This window comes from Siphateles boraxobius, unplaced genomic scaffold (assembly GCF_051911475.1).
Source record: "Siphateles boraxobius isolate OS27281-9 unplaced genomic scaffold, OSU_SipBor_1 19, whole genome shotgun sequence".
In the NCBI taxonomy this organism is placed as follows: Eukaryota; Metazoa; Chordata; class Actinopteri; order Cypriniformes; family Leuciscidae; genus Siphateles; species Siphateles boraxobius.
This window is the reverse complement of record NW_027508799.1, coordinates 28,868,372-28,885,893: the sequence shown is the minus strand read 5'-3', so window position 1 is coordinate 28,885,893 and position 17,522 is coordinate 28,868,372. Positions and strand designations below refer to the sequence as shown.

Sequence of the window (17,522 nt, the reverse complement as noted above, 5' to 3'; positions counted from 1 at the left end):
TAGTTTAGTGTTAAATGTGCTATAGGTAAAATGATGAGGATGTTGTGATGCTGAGGTTCAAGCATACATAAAGAAAGGTATTGTGCCTCTATTTGGAAGAAAATTTAAAGCCTCAGTGACCCTGAAAACATGACCTCTTATATTTATACTCTCACAGGATACAAGAGGAGAAAAAAACATCCATGTGGATTTTTAATGGTCTGCTGCAAAGGCGGTAAAATCCAATCAGCCATTAAACTACCAAACTCCTGCACAGGAGAAAGAGACTTGAGTTTTTTTTCCCTCCGTCAAGTCATAAAAGTTCAGGGAACAAGGGAATCAATCAGCGGTATCAGTTAGCCGCCTTCCAAAGATCTTGGACAATCAACTAAATATCTTAATGAGTTTGGATTTGCACATTACAGTTTTATCATAACCGCCTAAGCTACTCAGACAAAGATTTACAGCCATTATCTAAATAATACCCCTAATTAGTGTGTTCATTATATCCTCCCACACAAAGCCAGAGACACAGACACCTCTGGATTACCTACTTAATCTGATGATGCAATGTCATTTCCCCACTCACCCGAACCAGCGCCAAATGTTTGTCACAATTATATGGAAAATACATAATCCTCACAAATGCTCTAGAAGAACATCAGACATGGCGCTAAAATCTGAATGCTCAGACCATAGAAGGGATAGAAGCACGCAGGAGCTCAAATCATAACCCCATTAAAATCCCACACCCTTGTGAAAAATATATGTACCTCTGCATTTTTGTTGTAATAATGGACATGCCTGCTGGGCTACAAAATTATACATATTTAAACAACAATAAAAAATGAGGGAGATATTGGGTCTGGCTGTGAAAGAAAAAGAGGAAGAGAAGTATTATTATTAATATTATTAATAATATATTAAATTGCATGACTATTATTGAGTAAACTATATACGGATGGTTTAGTTATGATATTTGGTCAAATAAAGTTTTTACACAATACTTAAAATGTATTCGATTTTAAATATTTCTTCTGTAAAATTTGATGTTTGCCATTATGCTTGCCAAGAGCTTTAATCAGTATTTTACTATTTTTTAACTCTTAAGATTCACTTTCACACCATAATATTTAGAAACAGTTTAGGCACTGCAGGGTTTGATCTAATGACACATGCGATGAGACAGTGTTTCTGCTGCATGTATGTGTGTTTGGGGTGCTGTTGACCCCAGTTTTGCTGTGCACAGTGGGGGTCTTAATACAGAGAGCTGAACTGCCCCTCTTTTATAAGGAGCATAATAGCCATTCGCTCACAGCTGACCAACGCTATCAAAGGGAGAGGAGGCATGTGGGATTACAGATTTAACGAGCCCTTTGTGCAGACTAATTACATGTGAATGAGGGTCTGTAGGAGCTCATCCACCCCTTGTATCTACCACAGGTGAACCCCAAACAAACCCCCTCCCCCCACCCCCCTCACACACACTCACACACACTCACACACACATTCAAACTCATGTCACAGACAGAAAACACAACACAACGTGAGATATATGATGAAATAAATTGCAATTGATTTGTTTTTCAGTGCACTTTATTATAAATGTGAGCAATAACAAAATTAGAAATTTGTTCCTGTATTACCATAATGCATTTTCAATCCCAAAACTTTCTAACAACAATTTATAAAAATGTTTTAGTAAATATTGTATATACCTGTGTATGTATATTTGGGAAATTATTTATTGATACTTTTTTCTTCTTTTTTTACTATTCTAGCTACTTAAATTGTGTTATTATTTCTTTCCTTTTTAATAATGTCATATTCTTGATAGTCTATTTTTATTATTGTTGTTGCACAAGGGAGAATAATTTGTATATGCAATATCTATGTGGAAAATATAAGGACCTTGAACCTTAAACATAAACACTCTATATATTATGTAATTATACTAATTATATTATATTATGCTCAATAGATTCATATATTTAAAATATGTTTTTTTAAAATAAATGTTCATATGTAAGCTATTCATAATGTAGCAAACTGTAAATAATTATATAATGTCTGTTAAAGACACCAGAATGTTCTGTTCGTGCTATGAAAAAAAAAAGAAAAAAGAAAAATCCCCATGATGATCATGTTTTGAATTGGAACATTTAGTTACTCAACAGTCCTATCTAATTAAGCCATGAGAAATTAAATGACTCCAGCACAGGGTCGATATAATTACTGCTAATTTATTGCTCAGATTATTCACCATTAATTCTTGTTCTCTCATACACCGAGTGAAGAACCTATAGCAGAGAGATAACTGTTTAATACTAGTAAACGCTGGGCCTTTTCGTCCCTTTAACGGTTCTAGCATCGTTTATGCGTGATTAGGATGTGTAATTGAACAGCCCATAGTTTGCATATTACTTTATTAAGCTAATGTATTTTCTGCTTGGCCGAGCACAACTGTGTTAAAGCTTCTGAATCTTAAAATTACAACTCAATTAACACGACCGCTTTTTGCATTTCACCAAAACTCCTGAGCATTTGGCAACACTCACAAAAAAGTATCAAGGGAGGATCATGGTTTTTTTTTGTTTTTTGGGGTTTTTTTTGTTGTTGTTGTGTGGAATATTTTACACTGCAGTTTCTTATGATGCATTACAAGAAGGTGCAAAAAATGTGTCCAGGGAAGTGTGTGTGGGTGCATGTTTACAAAAGGCTGTGGCTGGGGTGGAGGTAGAGTCTGCCATTCACCTCTCCCTGGCCCTGCGGCCCTGCGATGCCCTGCATGCGCTTTTCAGGCTTTGAAATGGGCTTTATATGCGCGAGGAGAGAGAGAGAAAAGGCTCGAGCAGCTGTGACGTGGGCGGCGTTGTTTCATTCACCTCTCGCCATGGCAACGGATAGGGGCCCGAAAAATATGTCCCCTCCTTGAGCCATGTGAGAGACTCTGAAATCCCTTCAGAACAGAGTGCAGTTATTTCAGCCATGAAAATAAAATACAAACAACTCAAATATAAAACAAATGTAATTATTATTATTATTATATAATTTGTCAATAAATTGCACAATAGCTATTAATTCTCAGACACCTGTTTAATCTCCATATGTGGGCTACTGTGAGCATTTAATTATTCAACTTCACTCTATTATTAAGATGATTGGGTTGTGCTCACAAAACTAGGTTGATAACTTTTCCTTAAAACCTTCAGTTAGCTATTGCCTTCATTTTTTAAGTTTAAGTTTTTTTAAAGTTAAAGCTCACTGCACTTTTCAACCATTTTGAATTCATTACTGATGAAGAAAATGAATTTAAAACTCACAAACACAAATTACATTAATTATATAGAAGTTAAAAGAATGGGATGATGACGATATTTTAAAGTGCAGGGCATGTAAAGTATGAATTATGTGCATGACTGTGTCTTAGTCTTTTTTCTTTTTCGATATGAATTATCTTACGCACTCATGTATGTTTATGAAAACCATTTTTATTCACTTATTTTAACTAAATATAAGATAATATATAAAACATTCGTCATTGTATTGTCTTTTTTCTTTGTTTGACATACACTCAATATATATCGACAGTAATAAAATATTAAATTGTTTTCATATGCTAGTTTTCATGGTTAATTTAAAAAAAGAAAAACCTTTCAGACATTTTTGTACAAAACACTCATACAATAGCCAATAATAACGAATGCTAGTCAGAAGTAATTATTTTGTTCTATTGGTATGATTATAGCCTACTATAAATATCAGCACAATAATTACCTTACAGCATCATAATAATTTTGAACTGAAACATGTGAACTTAATGAAAAACTTAATGAAAGCCAGGCTGGATACCTTTGGAGCCCATTGCGCCCTGTCACTGCTGATCCCTCTGTGCTTGTTTTCAGGAGAGCGCAATGGGATGGGGGTTCTGTGTCGAATCTACTGCGACCAATGAACGCGCCGCTGCCACATCTGTCAAGCCGCCCTGACCAATAGACAACAGCGCGAGGCGGATCTCAGGTGCGCGCCTCTGCGTCTTCGCGGCTCTGGCGCGCTGGGGAGCCGCCTGTGGCACAGAGTAGCTGTAGAAACTATGGCGACCGCGGCGTCCAACCACTACAGCATCCTGTCCAGCTCGGAGCCCGGCAGCATGCAGCAGACGCCGCCGCCGGCCTACAGGGACGCGCACAGCCTTCTGCAGAGCGAGTACACCACTCTGCAGAGCAGCGGGAGCACGCTCGGCCACGCGCACCAGTGGCTGACGGCGGCGTTGTCTCACGGGGGAGAGGGGTCGCCGTGGCCCGCCAGCCCGCTGGGTGAGCAGGACATTAAGCCAGTGGAGGAGCTGCAGCATTCGCCAAGACAAGCGCATCTGGTGCAGCAGAGCCAGCATCACGAGGCGGGCGCTTGGCGCGCGACCACCACCGCACATATGCCGAGCATGAGCACCTCCAACGGGCAAAGCCTGATCTACTCTCAGCCCGGCTACGGCGAGCCAGGGATGCACCACGAGGACCACCACAGCCCGCATCTGAGCGAGCACGGCCACCCGCAGAGCCTGCACTCGGACGAGGACACGCCGACCTCTGACGACCTGGAGCAGTTCGCCAAGCAGTTCAAGCAGCGCCGGATCAAGCTGGGCTTCACGCAGGCGGACGTGGGGCTCGCGCTGGGCACCCTCTACGGCAACGTCTTCTCCCAGACCACCATATGCAGGTTCGAGGCGCTCCAACTGAGCTTCAAGAACATGTGCAAACTCAAGCCCCTGCTCAACAAATGGCTGGAGGAGGCGGACTCCACCTCGGGAAGCCCGACCAGCCTGGATAAGATCGCCGCGCAGGGGAGGAAGAGGAAAAAGCGGACCTCCATCGAGGTGAGTGTCAAAGGGGCCCTGGAGAGCCATTTCCTCAAGTGCCCGAAACCCGGGGCGGTGGAGATCACCTCGCTGGCGGACAGCCTGCAGCTAGAGAAGGAAGTGGTGCGGGTCTGGTTTTGCAACCGGCGGCAGAAGGAGAAGCGAATGACGCCCCAAAACGGACCGATGGCCGGGAACGAGGATGTGTACGGGGACGCCTCGCCTCACCACGGGGCGCAGACACCTGTTCCGTGAGAAAGGGGCGGCTTGAACATAATCGACTGTCTCTTTGTCCCGGCCACAAGCCCGTTCGTGGCAGACCGACGGTGATGAAGCGTCTCTGTGTGTGGCACCTCCGAGGGCGCGGAGCGCGCGTGGTTGCGCGAACAATCTAGGGGCACGGGCGCGAGAAAACACGCTCTGGCAAAAACCGAGGCGTTACGCGCCGCAACCGAACCTAAAGAGGGAACGGTAACATACTTTTATTTAAGAGATTTATTTTCAAGTCCGGGGATCTGTGAAAGCATCATATCACTTCCAACCGAAAGCTGTGAAAAAGGCGTCAGGGGCACGCCACCTTCCCCTCATGACCACAAAAGGTTTATTCCTCATTGAAATGAATTTGGTTCACTGTCTGCTATTCATTCTCATACAAATATTAATGGCAAATGCTTTATTATTATTATTATTATTATTATTATTATTATTATTATTATTATTATTATTATAATATTTCCCGTCATAATCACAAAATGTTTAAGACTGATTGAAATGTGTCTGCATTTCATTTAACTTCTGATATAAATGGCAATAATAATAATAGGCCTAAATAGCTCTAAATTATTTACCATAAATAAAATGATCCAAATATAGCCTATAATACACAAAATTTAAAACAACAATAATTATAATATTAATTTTTATGATTATTATTTACAGTATGTACATATTATGTACATATTAACGTATGTAGAAGTATCACTGTAGATAAGATCAATTCTCAAAAAATTAAATTTCGGTCACAACAAAGGCTGCCAAGTGCTGCTGTATGTTGTTCACTGGCAGAGCAGTCTGATTTCATGCAGATCACGGATTCACACTGCATGCTGCTGCAAAACAGAGGCCTGAGGAAACAGGCAAACCTGTCCTCAGAATCACACAGTGCTGTGGATCACTTCGAATGTCTGTTTACAAATTCAATGAAATGATACAAGCTCTTTGTAATTAACCACTCAGTTGGGTTTTTCTTAATATTTTGATTGAATTTCTATAAGCATCCACCAAAAGGGTCCATGATTTGAGACAGTGGTTTGTTATTTTCTTCCTTTATTTTAAATCTCTCCTTTTTTCTGATTTAGGAAATCTAAAAGAAAGCCAAATAGAATCGCATTATTGTGATATTTCATATTACAAATGATAAACAAACCAGCTTTAATTTAATTTAATTAATTTGTCTGGAAACGCTGATGGCGTATAAATGTCAATATTTAAAAACAACAACAAGGACAACATAATAAGAGTAGTAATAATAATAATAATAATAATAATAATAGTGAGGCCAGTGTTTCTTGCCCAATTTTTACTATAGTAACATTGTGTGATTTTGTGCGTCAGCTAAATGTATAAGCCTCAACATGTTTGTATCTGTTTGATATTTTGTGTTTCTTGTTTATCCCAAATTTATCTCTCTTTTTTTACGAGAAATACTACACCAGCTGTGTTACAATTATTTGATGGCCTGCATCGAAAAAAAAGGACATTGTGAGTGGATTTTTAATTTTCTATGGCTCTGTGAATACTTGTATATTTGTGCACTTAACCTGGCACTGCCGAAGCACAAGCTGTCAGTGCGCCCTATTGAGGCCAGTAACGTCTTTGGTTTTGACAGAAAAATTGCACAGTTTTTAAAGGCTTTTGTCATTAAATGAATAAATTTTTATATGAAGAAGTGCCTCTCGTCAATATATGCCCCGCGAATGAAGATCCTCAAGATAAATGGATTCACAATTTCACACATTATGTGAGCATCAAGGCTGTTGAATATAACTTTGCCTCGGGATGAAATGATGCCGTAGATCCATTGCAGCGCGTTGCAATTCATTCGCTTCGATTTCTACGTGACCATGCAGCCAAATGTTTGCCATTCCACTCGTAATGAAGACGGATTAGACGGGTTAAAACGACAGAACGGAGACGTGTGTGAATATTTTATGATGCTATTCTGGATCTGAATAGAACTCTTTTTTAATATACCAAGTCACCCAAAAATGGCTTTAAAATGTAAATGTGAACAAAATATCATAGTGCTATAGAACATTAGTGATCTAGGTTAATATAGCTTTTAAACGATAACAAATGTATTATATTGTTTTAGTAGCCTAGCCTATCTCAGACAGTCTTTCCAAATACCATCGGCCATTCTATAAAATCAATTTACTGCTTCATCAAATGAACAATTTTAGGAAAACGACCAAAAACAATCTCAAGGCCTTGGAAATTTCGACCGCCTTTAAAACCCCGTATTTGTGTGTGTGTGTGTGTGTGTGTGTGTGTGTGTGTGTGTGTGTGTGTGTGTGTGTGTGTGTGTGTGTGTGTGTGTGTGTGTGTGTGTGTGTCTACTTAACAATATTCTGGGGACAAATTTGTACACCAAATTGAGCTAAATCTGACCAAAACGCCCAATACCTACCTAATTTTGGGGACGTCCTCATTTAAACAGCATAAAATCAATAAAATGTTTTTTTTCTTATTGGAAAAGGCAGAAAATGTTCTTGTAGGGTTAGGGTTAGTGTGTGGGTTGTGGTTATATATATATATATATATATATATATATATATAACTAGCTGCATTTAAAAACAATAAATCTGCAATGTGCCCAAAATGCCCATTTAGAAGTAAATGTGTTTGTGTGTCCTCTCTATTGCGAGTATGGGCTGTGAGCGCCATCTACAGACAAAATGTAATGGAGCAACTCTTAGTGAAATAGAGACATTACGATTTATCTGTTTTCTTGGTCTGCTTAGTCAAAGATGCATGTATTAAGTCGTGGAATATGAACTTGGCGATGTATTTATTTGGAGGTGTAAATATACCGGTCTCATCTTGCCTGTGTGTTGTCAGTGCAGATTGTTGGCCGATTGTTGGAAGATTTGTACAGTTATAACGTTCTAAAACCCAGCAAGTCTTAGGGGGTAGTTTATCCAAAAATGAAAAATCTGTCATCATTTACTCACCCTCAAGTGGTTCTAAAACTGCATGAGTTTTTTTCTTCTGTTGGACAGAAAAGCAGATATTTTGAAGAATGTTGGTAACCAAACAGTTTCTGATCCCCATTGACTTCGTATTTTAGACTACTATGGAAGTCGACGGGGACCAAAAAACTGTTTGGTTACCAACATTCTTCAAAATATCTGCTTTTCTGTTGAACAGAACAAAGAAACACATACAGGTTTAGAACAACTTCGAGGGTCAAAAAATTTGAAATTTTCTTTTTTGTGTGAACTATCCCTTTAAGTAATATAAATTGGTTGTGGATAATTTTGAAAGTGACCATAGGTTTTTAATGACAAGGTTGTGTTTGAGAAAAAGTTAGAAAGTGCTTGTGCTATGGGGGCACTTCAAAAACCTTTGGATCAATCTGGATTGCTTAAGGCTGAAGATCAACATTAAAATATAATTTATTTTAAAACTTTTGTGTTTTCCTAAACTCTTAAGTTGTATTCTATTTCTGCCTTTGAACAAACCAAAGAAAACATAAAGTCATTTGATGGGTGTAACAGCTACAGATCAGCAAATCAATCTAAAATATCAATAGTTGAATAAGCTGAACTAAATAAATACAACCATTAAACCTAGAACAAGCATAGTGAAATGTATAATTTATAATAATTTAGCTTCAATTCCACTATAAGCATCCCGCCATTTATGCCACACTATATTAATTAATATGATTTAAATAGTTTTTTGTGCTTAAGGAAAGACATTAGAGTTTTAAAACCTTGTAAATAATATGTATCAGTAAAGAAGTTTTGATGGACTGTTATCAGAAACCAAACATACAACCAGGATCGTTTCCTTTAATACAGCGATATTTCATGAAATATTTTGAGGATCTTTTACATATTCGCCAGACAATTTTGGTTCCTTATGTTACAGTGATCATTCATGTACAACCCCTCCCTCCCTAATATTATGTCTAGCCCATAATAAAACCATAAATACACCAGGGTCATGATACACAACACAGACTCTGCAGTATGGCTCTAAAATCAGCACACACAACTGTAAGAAAACATGAGAGATTTGAACTTTTACCTTTGCCTTTCTAACATAATTCCATCTATTCCATCGGGGTGTTGGGTAGTGAGTCTTAAAATAACAAGGTAAATAACAAGATTGTCATGTATGGATGATAAAACTGTCTTGAAAATAAAGTTCAACAAGGCATTTGAAATTGAATTTGAAATTCATAATCAAACATAAAACATACAGCTCTCAGAGCAAATCTTTTCAACTAAATCAACTATATTCACGAACAAAAAAATATATGAAACTCATTAAAAGTCAAGAATAAGTTCAAAATATAAACTCAATATAAGTGATAAATAAAAAAGTGGTCAAGTGGTTCAGGAATAACACGCAGTAGCCTACACATAAAAGTATTAAAAAATATAATAATTGTTTGTTTATAGAAACAGGCACAGTCAAGAATAAATAAAAAATGCTTAATTAAACAAAAAAAAACAAAAAAAAAACATCATAAAAAAGAATATGATGGTTTTAATCAGACTGGCTGCTAATTTTATGCACTTTTAACAAAAAATAATTAATGGCATAGCCTACCTTTTTAAACAGTAGCCTTTTTCTAATAAAGCCCCACTTAATGAGTCTGTCCTGATGTTTGTATAAAAATGTTTTTTCATACACATTTCCTAATAATTTTGGCGAATTTGTTTTGTTTGAACAAACATCAGATAAGTAAGATAAGTTTAAAGGGCGTAAAAATGTCGAGACACTTTCCATTCTTTCTTACAAGAGCTCGATATGCGTAATGCAGGATTACGTTAAAGATATTAAAAGGGCATTTGTGGCAACAGGAAAGTTGTGTGTATGGCACAGCAAGATACAGATTATATCTCGGAACAGAAAAAAACACAAGTCTCCCGTCTTGCATGTGTCATTTGGTGTGCACCAGCCCCTGGGAGATCATTCCTGCGAGTGTATTCATGTGTAACGATGACTCGTGCAGCAGATGGACACACACACAGGCATTAGCTGTCTGTCTCCATCTGTATTGTGTTATGTTCCTCCTTTCTGTAATCGCTGCATTAGCAGGGTATTCTACTCTGTTCTTCTCCCGTGTTTTCTGTCATGTCAGCCATGATTCAGTCCACAGAAGGCGCTATTGCACAATCACAGATATCCGAAGTGTTTGCAGTTCGACAAACACAAATTATGTTTTCCCTACATTTATCACAGCTACACATACATATATGACGGTTGCATGATACAAATTTTAATACGGTTATGCTGTGCAACAAACTTCCGTATTCTGTAAAACAGGTTGCATCGCTTCCGTTTTAGGTCTTTTGTAGGCCTATGCCTTCGAATGAGCGTCCATAGTATTATGCAGATGATGCAAATTATTACTTAACAGATTTTTTTGGCTTCTCACTAACATTCGGATGATAAAAAATCGAATAAAACGTCAACAATAAAAATAACATCCTCATAACATAGGCCTACATTGATATCCGTCATGCTGTTAACACTTTCTCCTACAAGATGCGATGATATGTTTTCCTGTTTGTTTATGATCAACTGAAAAAATAAGATTTAAAATCTCCATTACATTAATTTTTTTTTGTAAATGTAATTTTATAAATTAGATTTTTTATATTTATATGTACCATAGACTATTTGTTCCTATGGGCTATGAATAATTCACCCAAAAAACAAATAATCTGTAGCTACCAATTTCAGCCAATGGCATGACGTTACTGATGTTTAACATCGTGTCATGTCCACCTTAAAGTCGACATAATAGAGAAGTTGCGATCGTCTGTTTTCCCTATTGTGAAGTATATCTGAAGAATATATAGAAAACAATGTAGGGCATGGCCTGATTTTGCCCATAGGAAATTGATTGAATGGTTGTGGTTTGCTATTGGTCGATCTCATTTGAGTGACAGGTTGTCCCACCCTTGCGTCAGTAAACATGTCATCAGAGAAAAGTAGGCTAGCTGCAAGAGGTTTTAAAAAAAAAGAGTGAGGGAAAGTGATTTTGATAAAGATTACAAGGGCACATGAATTAAAAAAAAAGTAACGATGTGCACTATTCAGCAATATACTGAAATATTCCCGAAAAAAAGAACAGAGATTTGTCAATTTTGATTTCATGGTGACTTTAAATATGCACAAACACAAATGATGAGAGCTGCAGCGGTGGGGAAGATTTAATCTGACCCTCACATATAGCAACTATACCTTCTTTTTTTCTTTTTTTTTTTTACTGACCCTGGTCACAGCTTCCATTATAAGCATATATGTTTCAAATGTCTATGTTAAACAGTAAATTTCATAATTTTTATTTTTTGGGTGAATTATTCTCAAATGCTTTACAAGATTCCTGCAACGGTTTGAGAACATACAAAACATCAGCTGATATCTGGTCAAACATCACAATAATCATCCATAAATTAACTCCCTCTTACGCTTTTTCCTTACAAGCTTTGTATATTTTAATCAAAAAAACTGGAAATGAATTTTAGTGTTTCACGTAATAATTATCTACACATTTCAATCATCACCTAAAATCCTTCTTTCTCTCTGACTAATAATAAACCCCAAGATGTAAGAAATGCTGATTAGCTACAAACACACATTGTAAATGGGAGGTGGTCACATGTGATGATGTCATTCTGATGATTCCGAGCAATGTGATGATATCACACGCACGGCAGGAGGAGTGATTCAGCTGAAGCATCATTCACTCCTTTACATTTTCACTCTATCCACTTTTATTATTTTGTTTGATGTTTTTTCATCCTGTTGATCTGGATTCTCTCTGGCCTGGCCTGCCCTTTCCTCGTTCAATAAAATCCTCTCTTTCGTCAAATAAAAATTGTCTGAATGCTTTTCCCATCTGCTTTATTGCAATCCCTCGCTCAGAGTTGCCACGTCACCATGAAAACATCTTCATTTGATCAGCCCTTCCCCTGATAGAAGGCTAGCGGGAGAACAAAGGGGCGGGGCCCGTGCAGATACATCACAGAGGGGGTGTGGTTATCACTTCAACTGCTCCGTTTCCGAGCATTCTGTGTCCATGTCAGAATCGAACAGAGAGCGTCCGGTGATGTCGCTGTCCGGCGACGGTGTGTTGTGGTGTGACAGAGTGCTGTCCTGCTCCTGGAAGCTGCCGCTGCGCGAGTAGAGACCCAAATCCGGAAGTTGGGAAGGAGAATCCGGCTCCTCGCTCAGTCCGTCGTAGTAAAGGTCATCGACATCCACAAACCACTCCGGCCAGAATTTCCGGCGGATTCGCTCACAGTACATGGCCAGATTGATGAACTCACCTGTACCGAGGGAGCAGCTTTAGTCAGTTCATATGCTCAAAACACATGAATGTTTATATGATAGTATTCCCATACAAAAAAGCATGACCTATTGACCCCACCTTTGATTAACTGTTCCGGACGCGTTCCAGGGAGAGTCCACATGGCCTGAGCAAGATGACCAAATACAGCAGCATCTACTGTGGAAAGCTTCGGGCCCATTAGATACTTTTTATTGCCTGTGCAAGAAATTATTATTAAACTATATATAAGGTTTAATATAAGGCAATGGAAAAAAACAGATTTTTATGTTTTTATGGGCGTTTACAGGACACCGTTTTCAACAAAAAACAAAACGTTTTATGTTTTGGCTGTTCATTTACATGAAAACAATCTTTGGTGGAAAACACAAACTTTGTGAAAACGACTTTCAAAGTCCACGTTTTTGAAAAAGATATCCTTATCGTCTCCGTGTAAACTACAAAAACTGTAAATTATGCATAAATACAAATAACTGACCCTAAACCAAACCCTAACCATAACTCTATAGTAAGTACATGTAGTTGATTAATACCACTCAGTACTTATTTGATTAAGTACAATGTAACTACGTCACCTTAAATAAAGTGTAACCAAAGTATGTGTAACCAATAACCATATATCTGGTTTATGGGTTATGCAATTTAAAAAAAAAAAAAAATTCTTACTTAGTGTTTTTGTCTGGTTTTACATTCAAAATAGCTTAAATTCTTAAATAATTAAATTATCAATAATTATCTTAGTGATATTAAGTCTTGTTTTATGAACAAATTATCAAATTATGAGTTTATGCTTGAAGCAAGAAAAAAAATTCAATGGTGTAAGAAAAATAATCTTGCTTTCACTTTGAATTACCCCCTTAACATCTTAAATCTTTCTCAAGTTAATGAATCTTGATTTAGGAGTGTTTAGATGTTTGTACTGGTAACTGGAGAATAAGACAACAATACTAAATAAGAAAATCTTTTTGCATGTGGAAGCACAACTAAAGCTTACTGAGCACTAGAGGGCAGCACAGATCCATTGCTGCATTATTAAGTAACCTGTTACAAAAGCTCTGAAATCTCCAGACTCTAGAACAAGGATGGGCAAACTCAATCCTGGAGAGCCACAGTCCCGCAGAGTTTTGCTCCAACCCTAATCATCAAACACACCAGAACAAGCTAATAAATGCCTATAGGATTACTAAAAGGCATGTGAGTTTTTGTCAGGGTTTGAGCTAAACTCTGCAGGACAGTGGCCCTGCAGGACTGAGTTTGCCCATTCCTGATCTAAAATGTCTAGACTAAATCAGTAAAATACCCTAAATCCTTTCAATAAATCTCACTAACCGTGCCTCAGACATCGAAAACATACCAAGGAGTGTGGCAAGGGTGCGCATGTCTGTCTCCATCAGAGTGTAAACTTCCTCTTTGGAGAAGCGTCCGATCCCATGCCCATACATCTCTCTCTTCACGATGCCACCGTTCACCTGACTCAAGATCCACCTGAGCATGTCACTCAGCGGCCCGCTTGTGGCTAACATCTTCTGCGTCTCTTCCACATTGTCCACCCACTGACAGTATGCTATCGTCCTAAACACACATCATATCTCATCTTCATTATCAACACAGTAACCATCATCTTACTTAACCCTATGGGGCTTACTGAATCGTATTTGATACACAAATTTCTAAGGCCCCTAAATTATCAACATGATCACAACATTGCTGAAAAACCTGCCTTGTCCGACTGATAGTTTTTGCTTTTTTTAGCAAGTAAAATGTAAAATTTTTATAAATTAAAATTAAGAATAACTTCAATATTGTTATTAATATTTCAAGACTAACACTATCTGGATTGATGCAACTTAGGTTTACTTTATCCATCCATATTTGTTTAGAAAAATCATGTTAAAATGTGAGTATCAAATATTTTACACCAGGCCTTTGAGCAATGATTATTTGTTATCTCAAAACATCTCTCAAACATCTTTGTATTGTGTTGCAATTGCATTATGTTTTGACCGCACAATGAAAATAACAGAGATTTGATCATAAAACTAAGCATAACATATCACCTTACTAAGACATAAATAGAGTGATAACAGATGTTTATATGCTCTTTATGTAAGTAGTCTGCTAAACTGTTATAAAGATCTCAGATTTATATTTCAAGCTACAAGCTTTTGCATTATAAATAACAACATCTGCATATTTTTGCTCAGTTTCGGCTGAGGTGTTTTTCCTCCTCAAATATGAGCTCCATATTCTCACTATATCATACTTTATGAGTGTTATAAAGCCATGTTCATGTTGGAATACAGTTATATTATGAAAGGTACCTGACCTCTGTCCAGAATATAATGAAATAATGAAGAATTGAAGAAGGTTGTTCAAATACTAGACCATGATGTGGAGGAAAACCAGCTCAGCCTCACCAGTAGAAGTGTTCCTCCACCATTTTGGTGATGGCACGTGAGATGGCTTTCTCCTGAGGACTCAGGCTGGAGTTGAGGTTCACGCCAAGCTTCTCCTCCAGGAAGTCGATGATGAACTCCGTCCCGCAAACCTGCTCCTTATTATACGCGATCCAAGGCATCTTCCCTTGAGGAGACAACTTCCCATCGAAATAGTTCTGAGGAGAAAACAGTTTGTAAACACCAAAACATCCATCTCTTTTTAGAACATAATCTCAGACATCATATTTTGTTACCTGGTAGGGAAGGTCCGCCATGCGCAGGTAGGTTTCTATCTTCAGGCAGAAGGGGGACAGGCTAGGGACTCCAGTTTTGGGTCGGGCAAACTGATGCAGAATGATGGTGTCTTTAGAGTCCAACTCCTGGTCCTTCCTACAGGGCATTGAATATACACTTAATGAATTTGCATACACACACACAGACACACACACACACACACACACACAAAATCTGCATTTCTTCTCTTCCCTAGCTGGCTTCCTAATCTAGTTTTCTAATAAACCTGGCATTGTGTACTACAACGATTGTTGGCCCTTGATGAATGCTTTGTTCTTGTTTTGTAAGTCGCTTTGGATATAAGCATCTGCTAAATGCATAAATGTAAATGTAAATATATTAGAGCATCAGAAATTAATGGAGATCAAACAGTTCACACATGCACTAAAACTATTTACATTTTTAAAATAAGTTAATCAAATCCCTAAATTAGCAATTTTGTTTAAAAATGCACCAGAAACATCAAGTTCGCTGTCCACTTCGCTAGTGCTGAAATTCATTGAAGCATCATACATTAGCTTTCTCTCGAGGTTTGTTCTTATTTATTTAAACTTAAAACAATTAATCCTATGTTATTTGTTTAATGCATGTCTGAATCAATAGCTTATGTAAATGTCGAATAACATGCAACCTGAGACGTTTTGCTGAGGACTAACAGCACTGCCATTTCTGCAAAGGTCAGAGAAGAAGCAAAAGCACAAAATTAAACCCAATTCACTATGTCTGATCACTATAATGACGTCTCTATTTACACAGTCTCACAAGGGGTCAATAAAGGTCAATCTGTCACATCACATCAACACAAGTAGACATTATCCTCTAGGCCTGGAACCTTGCCCTTGAAATAGCACACATCAACATGTCAACATTCATGCTTTAGACGAGGAAATAAACAGCATCCTATTCTTGCATCCTGCTCAAAATACCTTGAGTTGGCAGGTATTCATTCATTCATCCTTCCTCAATGGAGAATAATGCATGGACTGCACTGCACTGTGTTGACTTATCCAGGATATTAATTTAGTTACTATTTTCTTTCATAAAAGCCCCGTTCATGCCCCTCTCACTCCATCCAAGGACCATAACAAGACCTGATAACATGATATGTCACAATTCCCTCAATTCTGCAGGTGAACTAAATAAACTTATACTCTTTACATGTGCTTTATAAACTACATATTTAATAATAATAATAATAATAATAATAATAGATAGATAGATAGATAGATAGATAGATAGATAGATAGATAGATAGATAGATATAATCTGTAAATATTCCATAATACCTAATGACAAGCAGCTCGTGTAGCAAATATGCAGCGGCGGCGAGCAGCGCGCCCCCGGTGATGTAGAGCGTTTTCCTCCACCAGGAGTCGGATCCTAACGCAGACATGATCCCTCCGTACTCCTGCAGCGGGTAGGCGATGATGTACCCATACAACGAAAAAGGCTCCTCGAAGCCGCACAACCCGAGCGAGAAGCTCTTGTTCCGGCTCAGTTCAAGCGCGCAGGAGCGGCTCCAGGCGAACCCGACTCGCCAGTACATCCTCTCTCTCCTCTATCCGCCCTTCGGCCCGCTGTGGGTTCGACAAGGGAGGCTTCATCAGTGCCGCAGGGTGGAGGTGGAGAAGATAAGGATGTCAGAGTGCGAGTGAGGAGCAGCAGCGGGCATGTCTCCTCTTGAAGCTGTCCGTCAGTCCCCGCGATGGGGTCGACATCAGTCCACAGCCGCTCGCCGCCGCTGTTTACCGCACAGCTGAGCGCGTTACGTCACCAGGGGCGGGGCTGGTGATGCTACGAGGGGGCGCGCGGATTCTCGAATTCTCCACTCTCATTGGTCAGATCCACTGTTGTAATGAGAGAGTTTGATAACAAACATTTCATAATAGCTCATAACATGAAATCATATGTCAGTAATTTACAGATGCTTAAATTCCGTTCTTACAATAAATAGTGGACTAAGTAGCTTTCCAACTAACTCCACAGATTAGAAGGGATCATCATATGTATATTTACACATATATTATGACTAGAAACACATATAAACATTAATGTTTAATGTAAAGTGAATGCATGCAGTGACTCAAATACCTAAATGATGTCATTGGACTACATAACAAAATATCAAACCAAAATATATTTAAAAAAATAATAGTATAGTAAATAATACTACTAGTAATAATAGTAGTAAATAATATATATATATATATATATATATATATATATATATATATATATATATATATATATATATATATATATTAGAACAAAATGTATGCAGGGCTGAGCAGTGAGTTAACTGTAATGAAATTATGTTACTGAATTACAAAATGAATGTAATTGTATTTAGTTGTATTACTGA

The 17,522-nt window shown here is 38.0% G+C and overlaps 2 protein-coding genes across 2 annotated transcripts; one reads left to right on the top strand and one right to left on the bottom strand.

Annotated features, from left to right (window-relative positions):
* Positions 1–4,072: 4,072 nt before the first annotated feature.
* On the top strand, positions 4,073–5,089 carry pou3f2a (POU class 3 homeobox 2a). The gene has a single exon (XM_077233827.1). It carries the CDS (start codon positions 4,073–4,075, stop codon positions 5,087–5,089), a length of 1,017 nt encoding a protein of 338 aa, XP_077089942.1.
* A 3,803-nt stretch (positions 5,090–8,892) lies between these two features.
* faxca (failed axon connections homolog, metaxin like GST domain containing a) lies at positions 8,893–16,935 on the bottom strand. The gene is made up of 6 exons (XM_077234782.1): positions 16,447–16,935; positions 15,121–15,256; positions 14,846–15,042; positions 13,783–14,000; positions 12,510–12,626; positions 8,893–12,408 (listed from the first exon to the last, which is right to left on the bottom strand). Exons 1-6 carry the CDS (start codon positions 16,704–16,706, stop codon positions 12,122–12,124), a joined length of 1,215 nt encoding a protein of 404 aa, XP_077090897.1. The 5' UTR covers positions 16,707–16,935; the 3' UTR covers positions 8,893–12,121.
* Positions 16,936–17,522: the final 587 nt, after the last annotated feature.

What these genes read in the sequence shown, in the direction of transcription:
- pou3f2a (XM_077233827.1), top strand. Translation starts at nt 4,073, where the DNA reads ATGGCGACCGCGGCGTCCAACCACTACAGCATCCTGTCCAGCTCGGAG.
- faxca (XM_077234782.1), bottom strand. Translation starts at nt 16,706, where the DNA reads ATGTACTGGCGAGTCGGGTTCGCCTGGAGCCGCTCCTGCGCGCTTGAA. An exon ending in CACGAGCTGCTTGTCATTAG is followed by an intron (nt 15,257 to 16,446) that starts GTATTATGGAAT and finishes AATGCCCTGTAG; the next exon opens with GAAGGACCAGGAGTTGGACT. An exon ending in CACCCTTGCCACACTCCTTG is followed by an intron (nt 12,627 to 13,782) that starts GTATGTTTTCGA and finishes TTTCTTGCACAG; the next exon opens with GCAATAAAAAGTATCTAATG.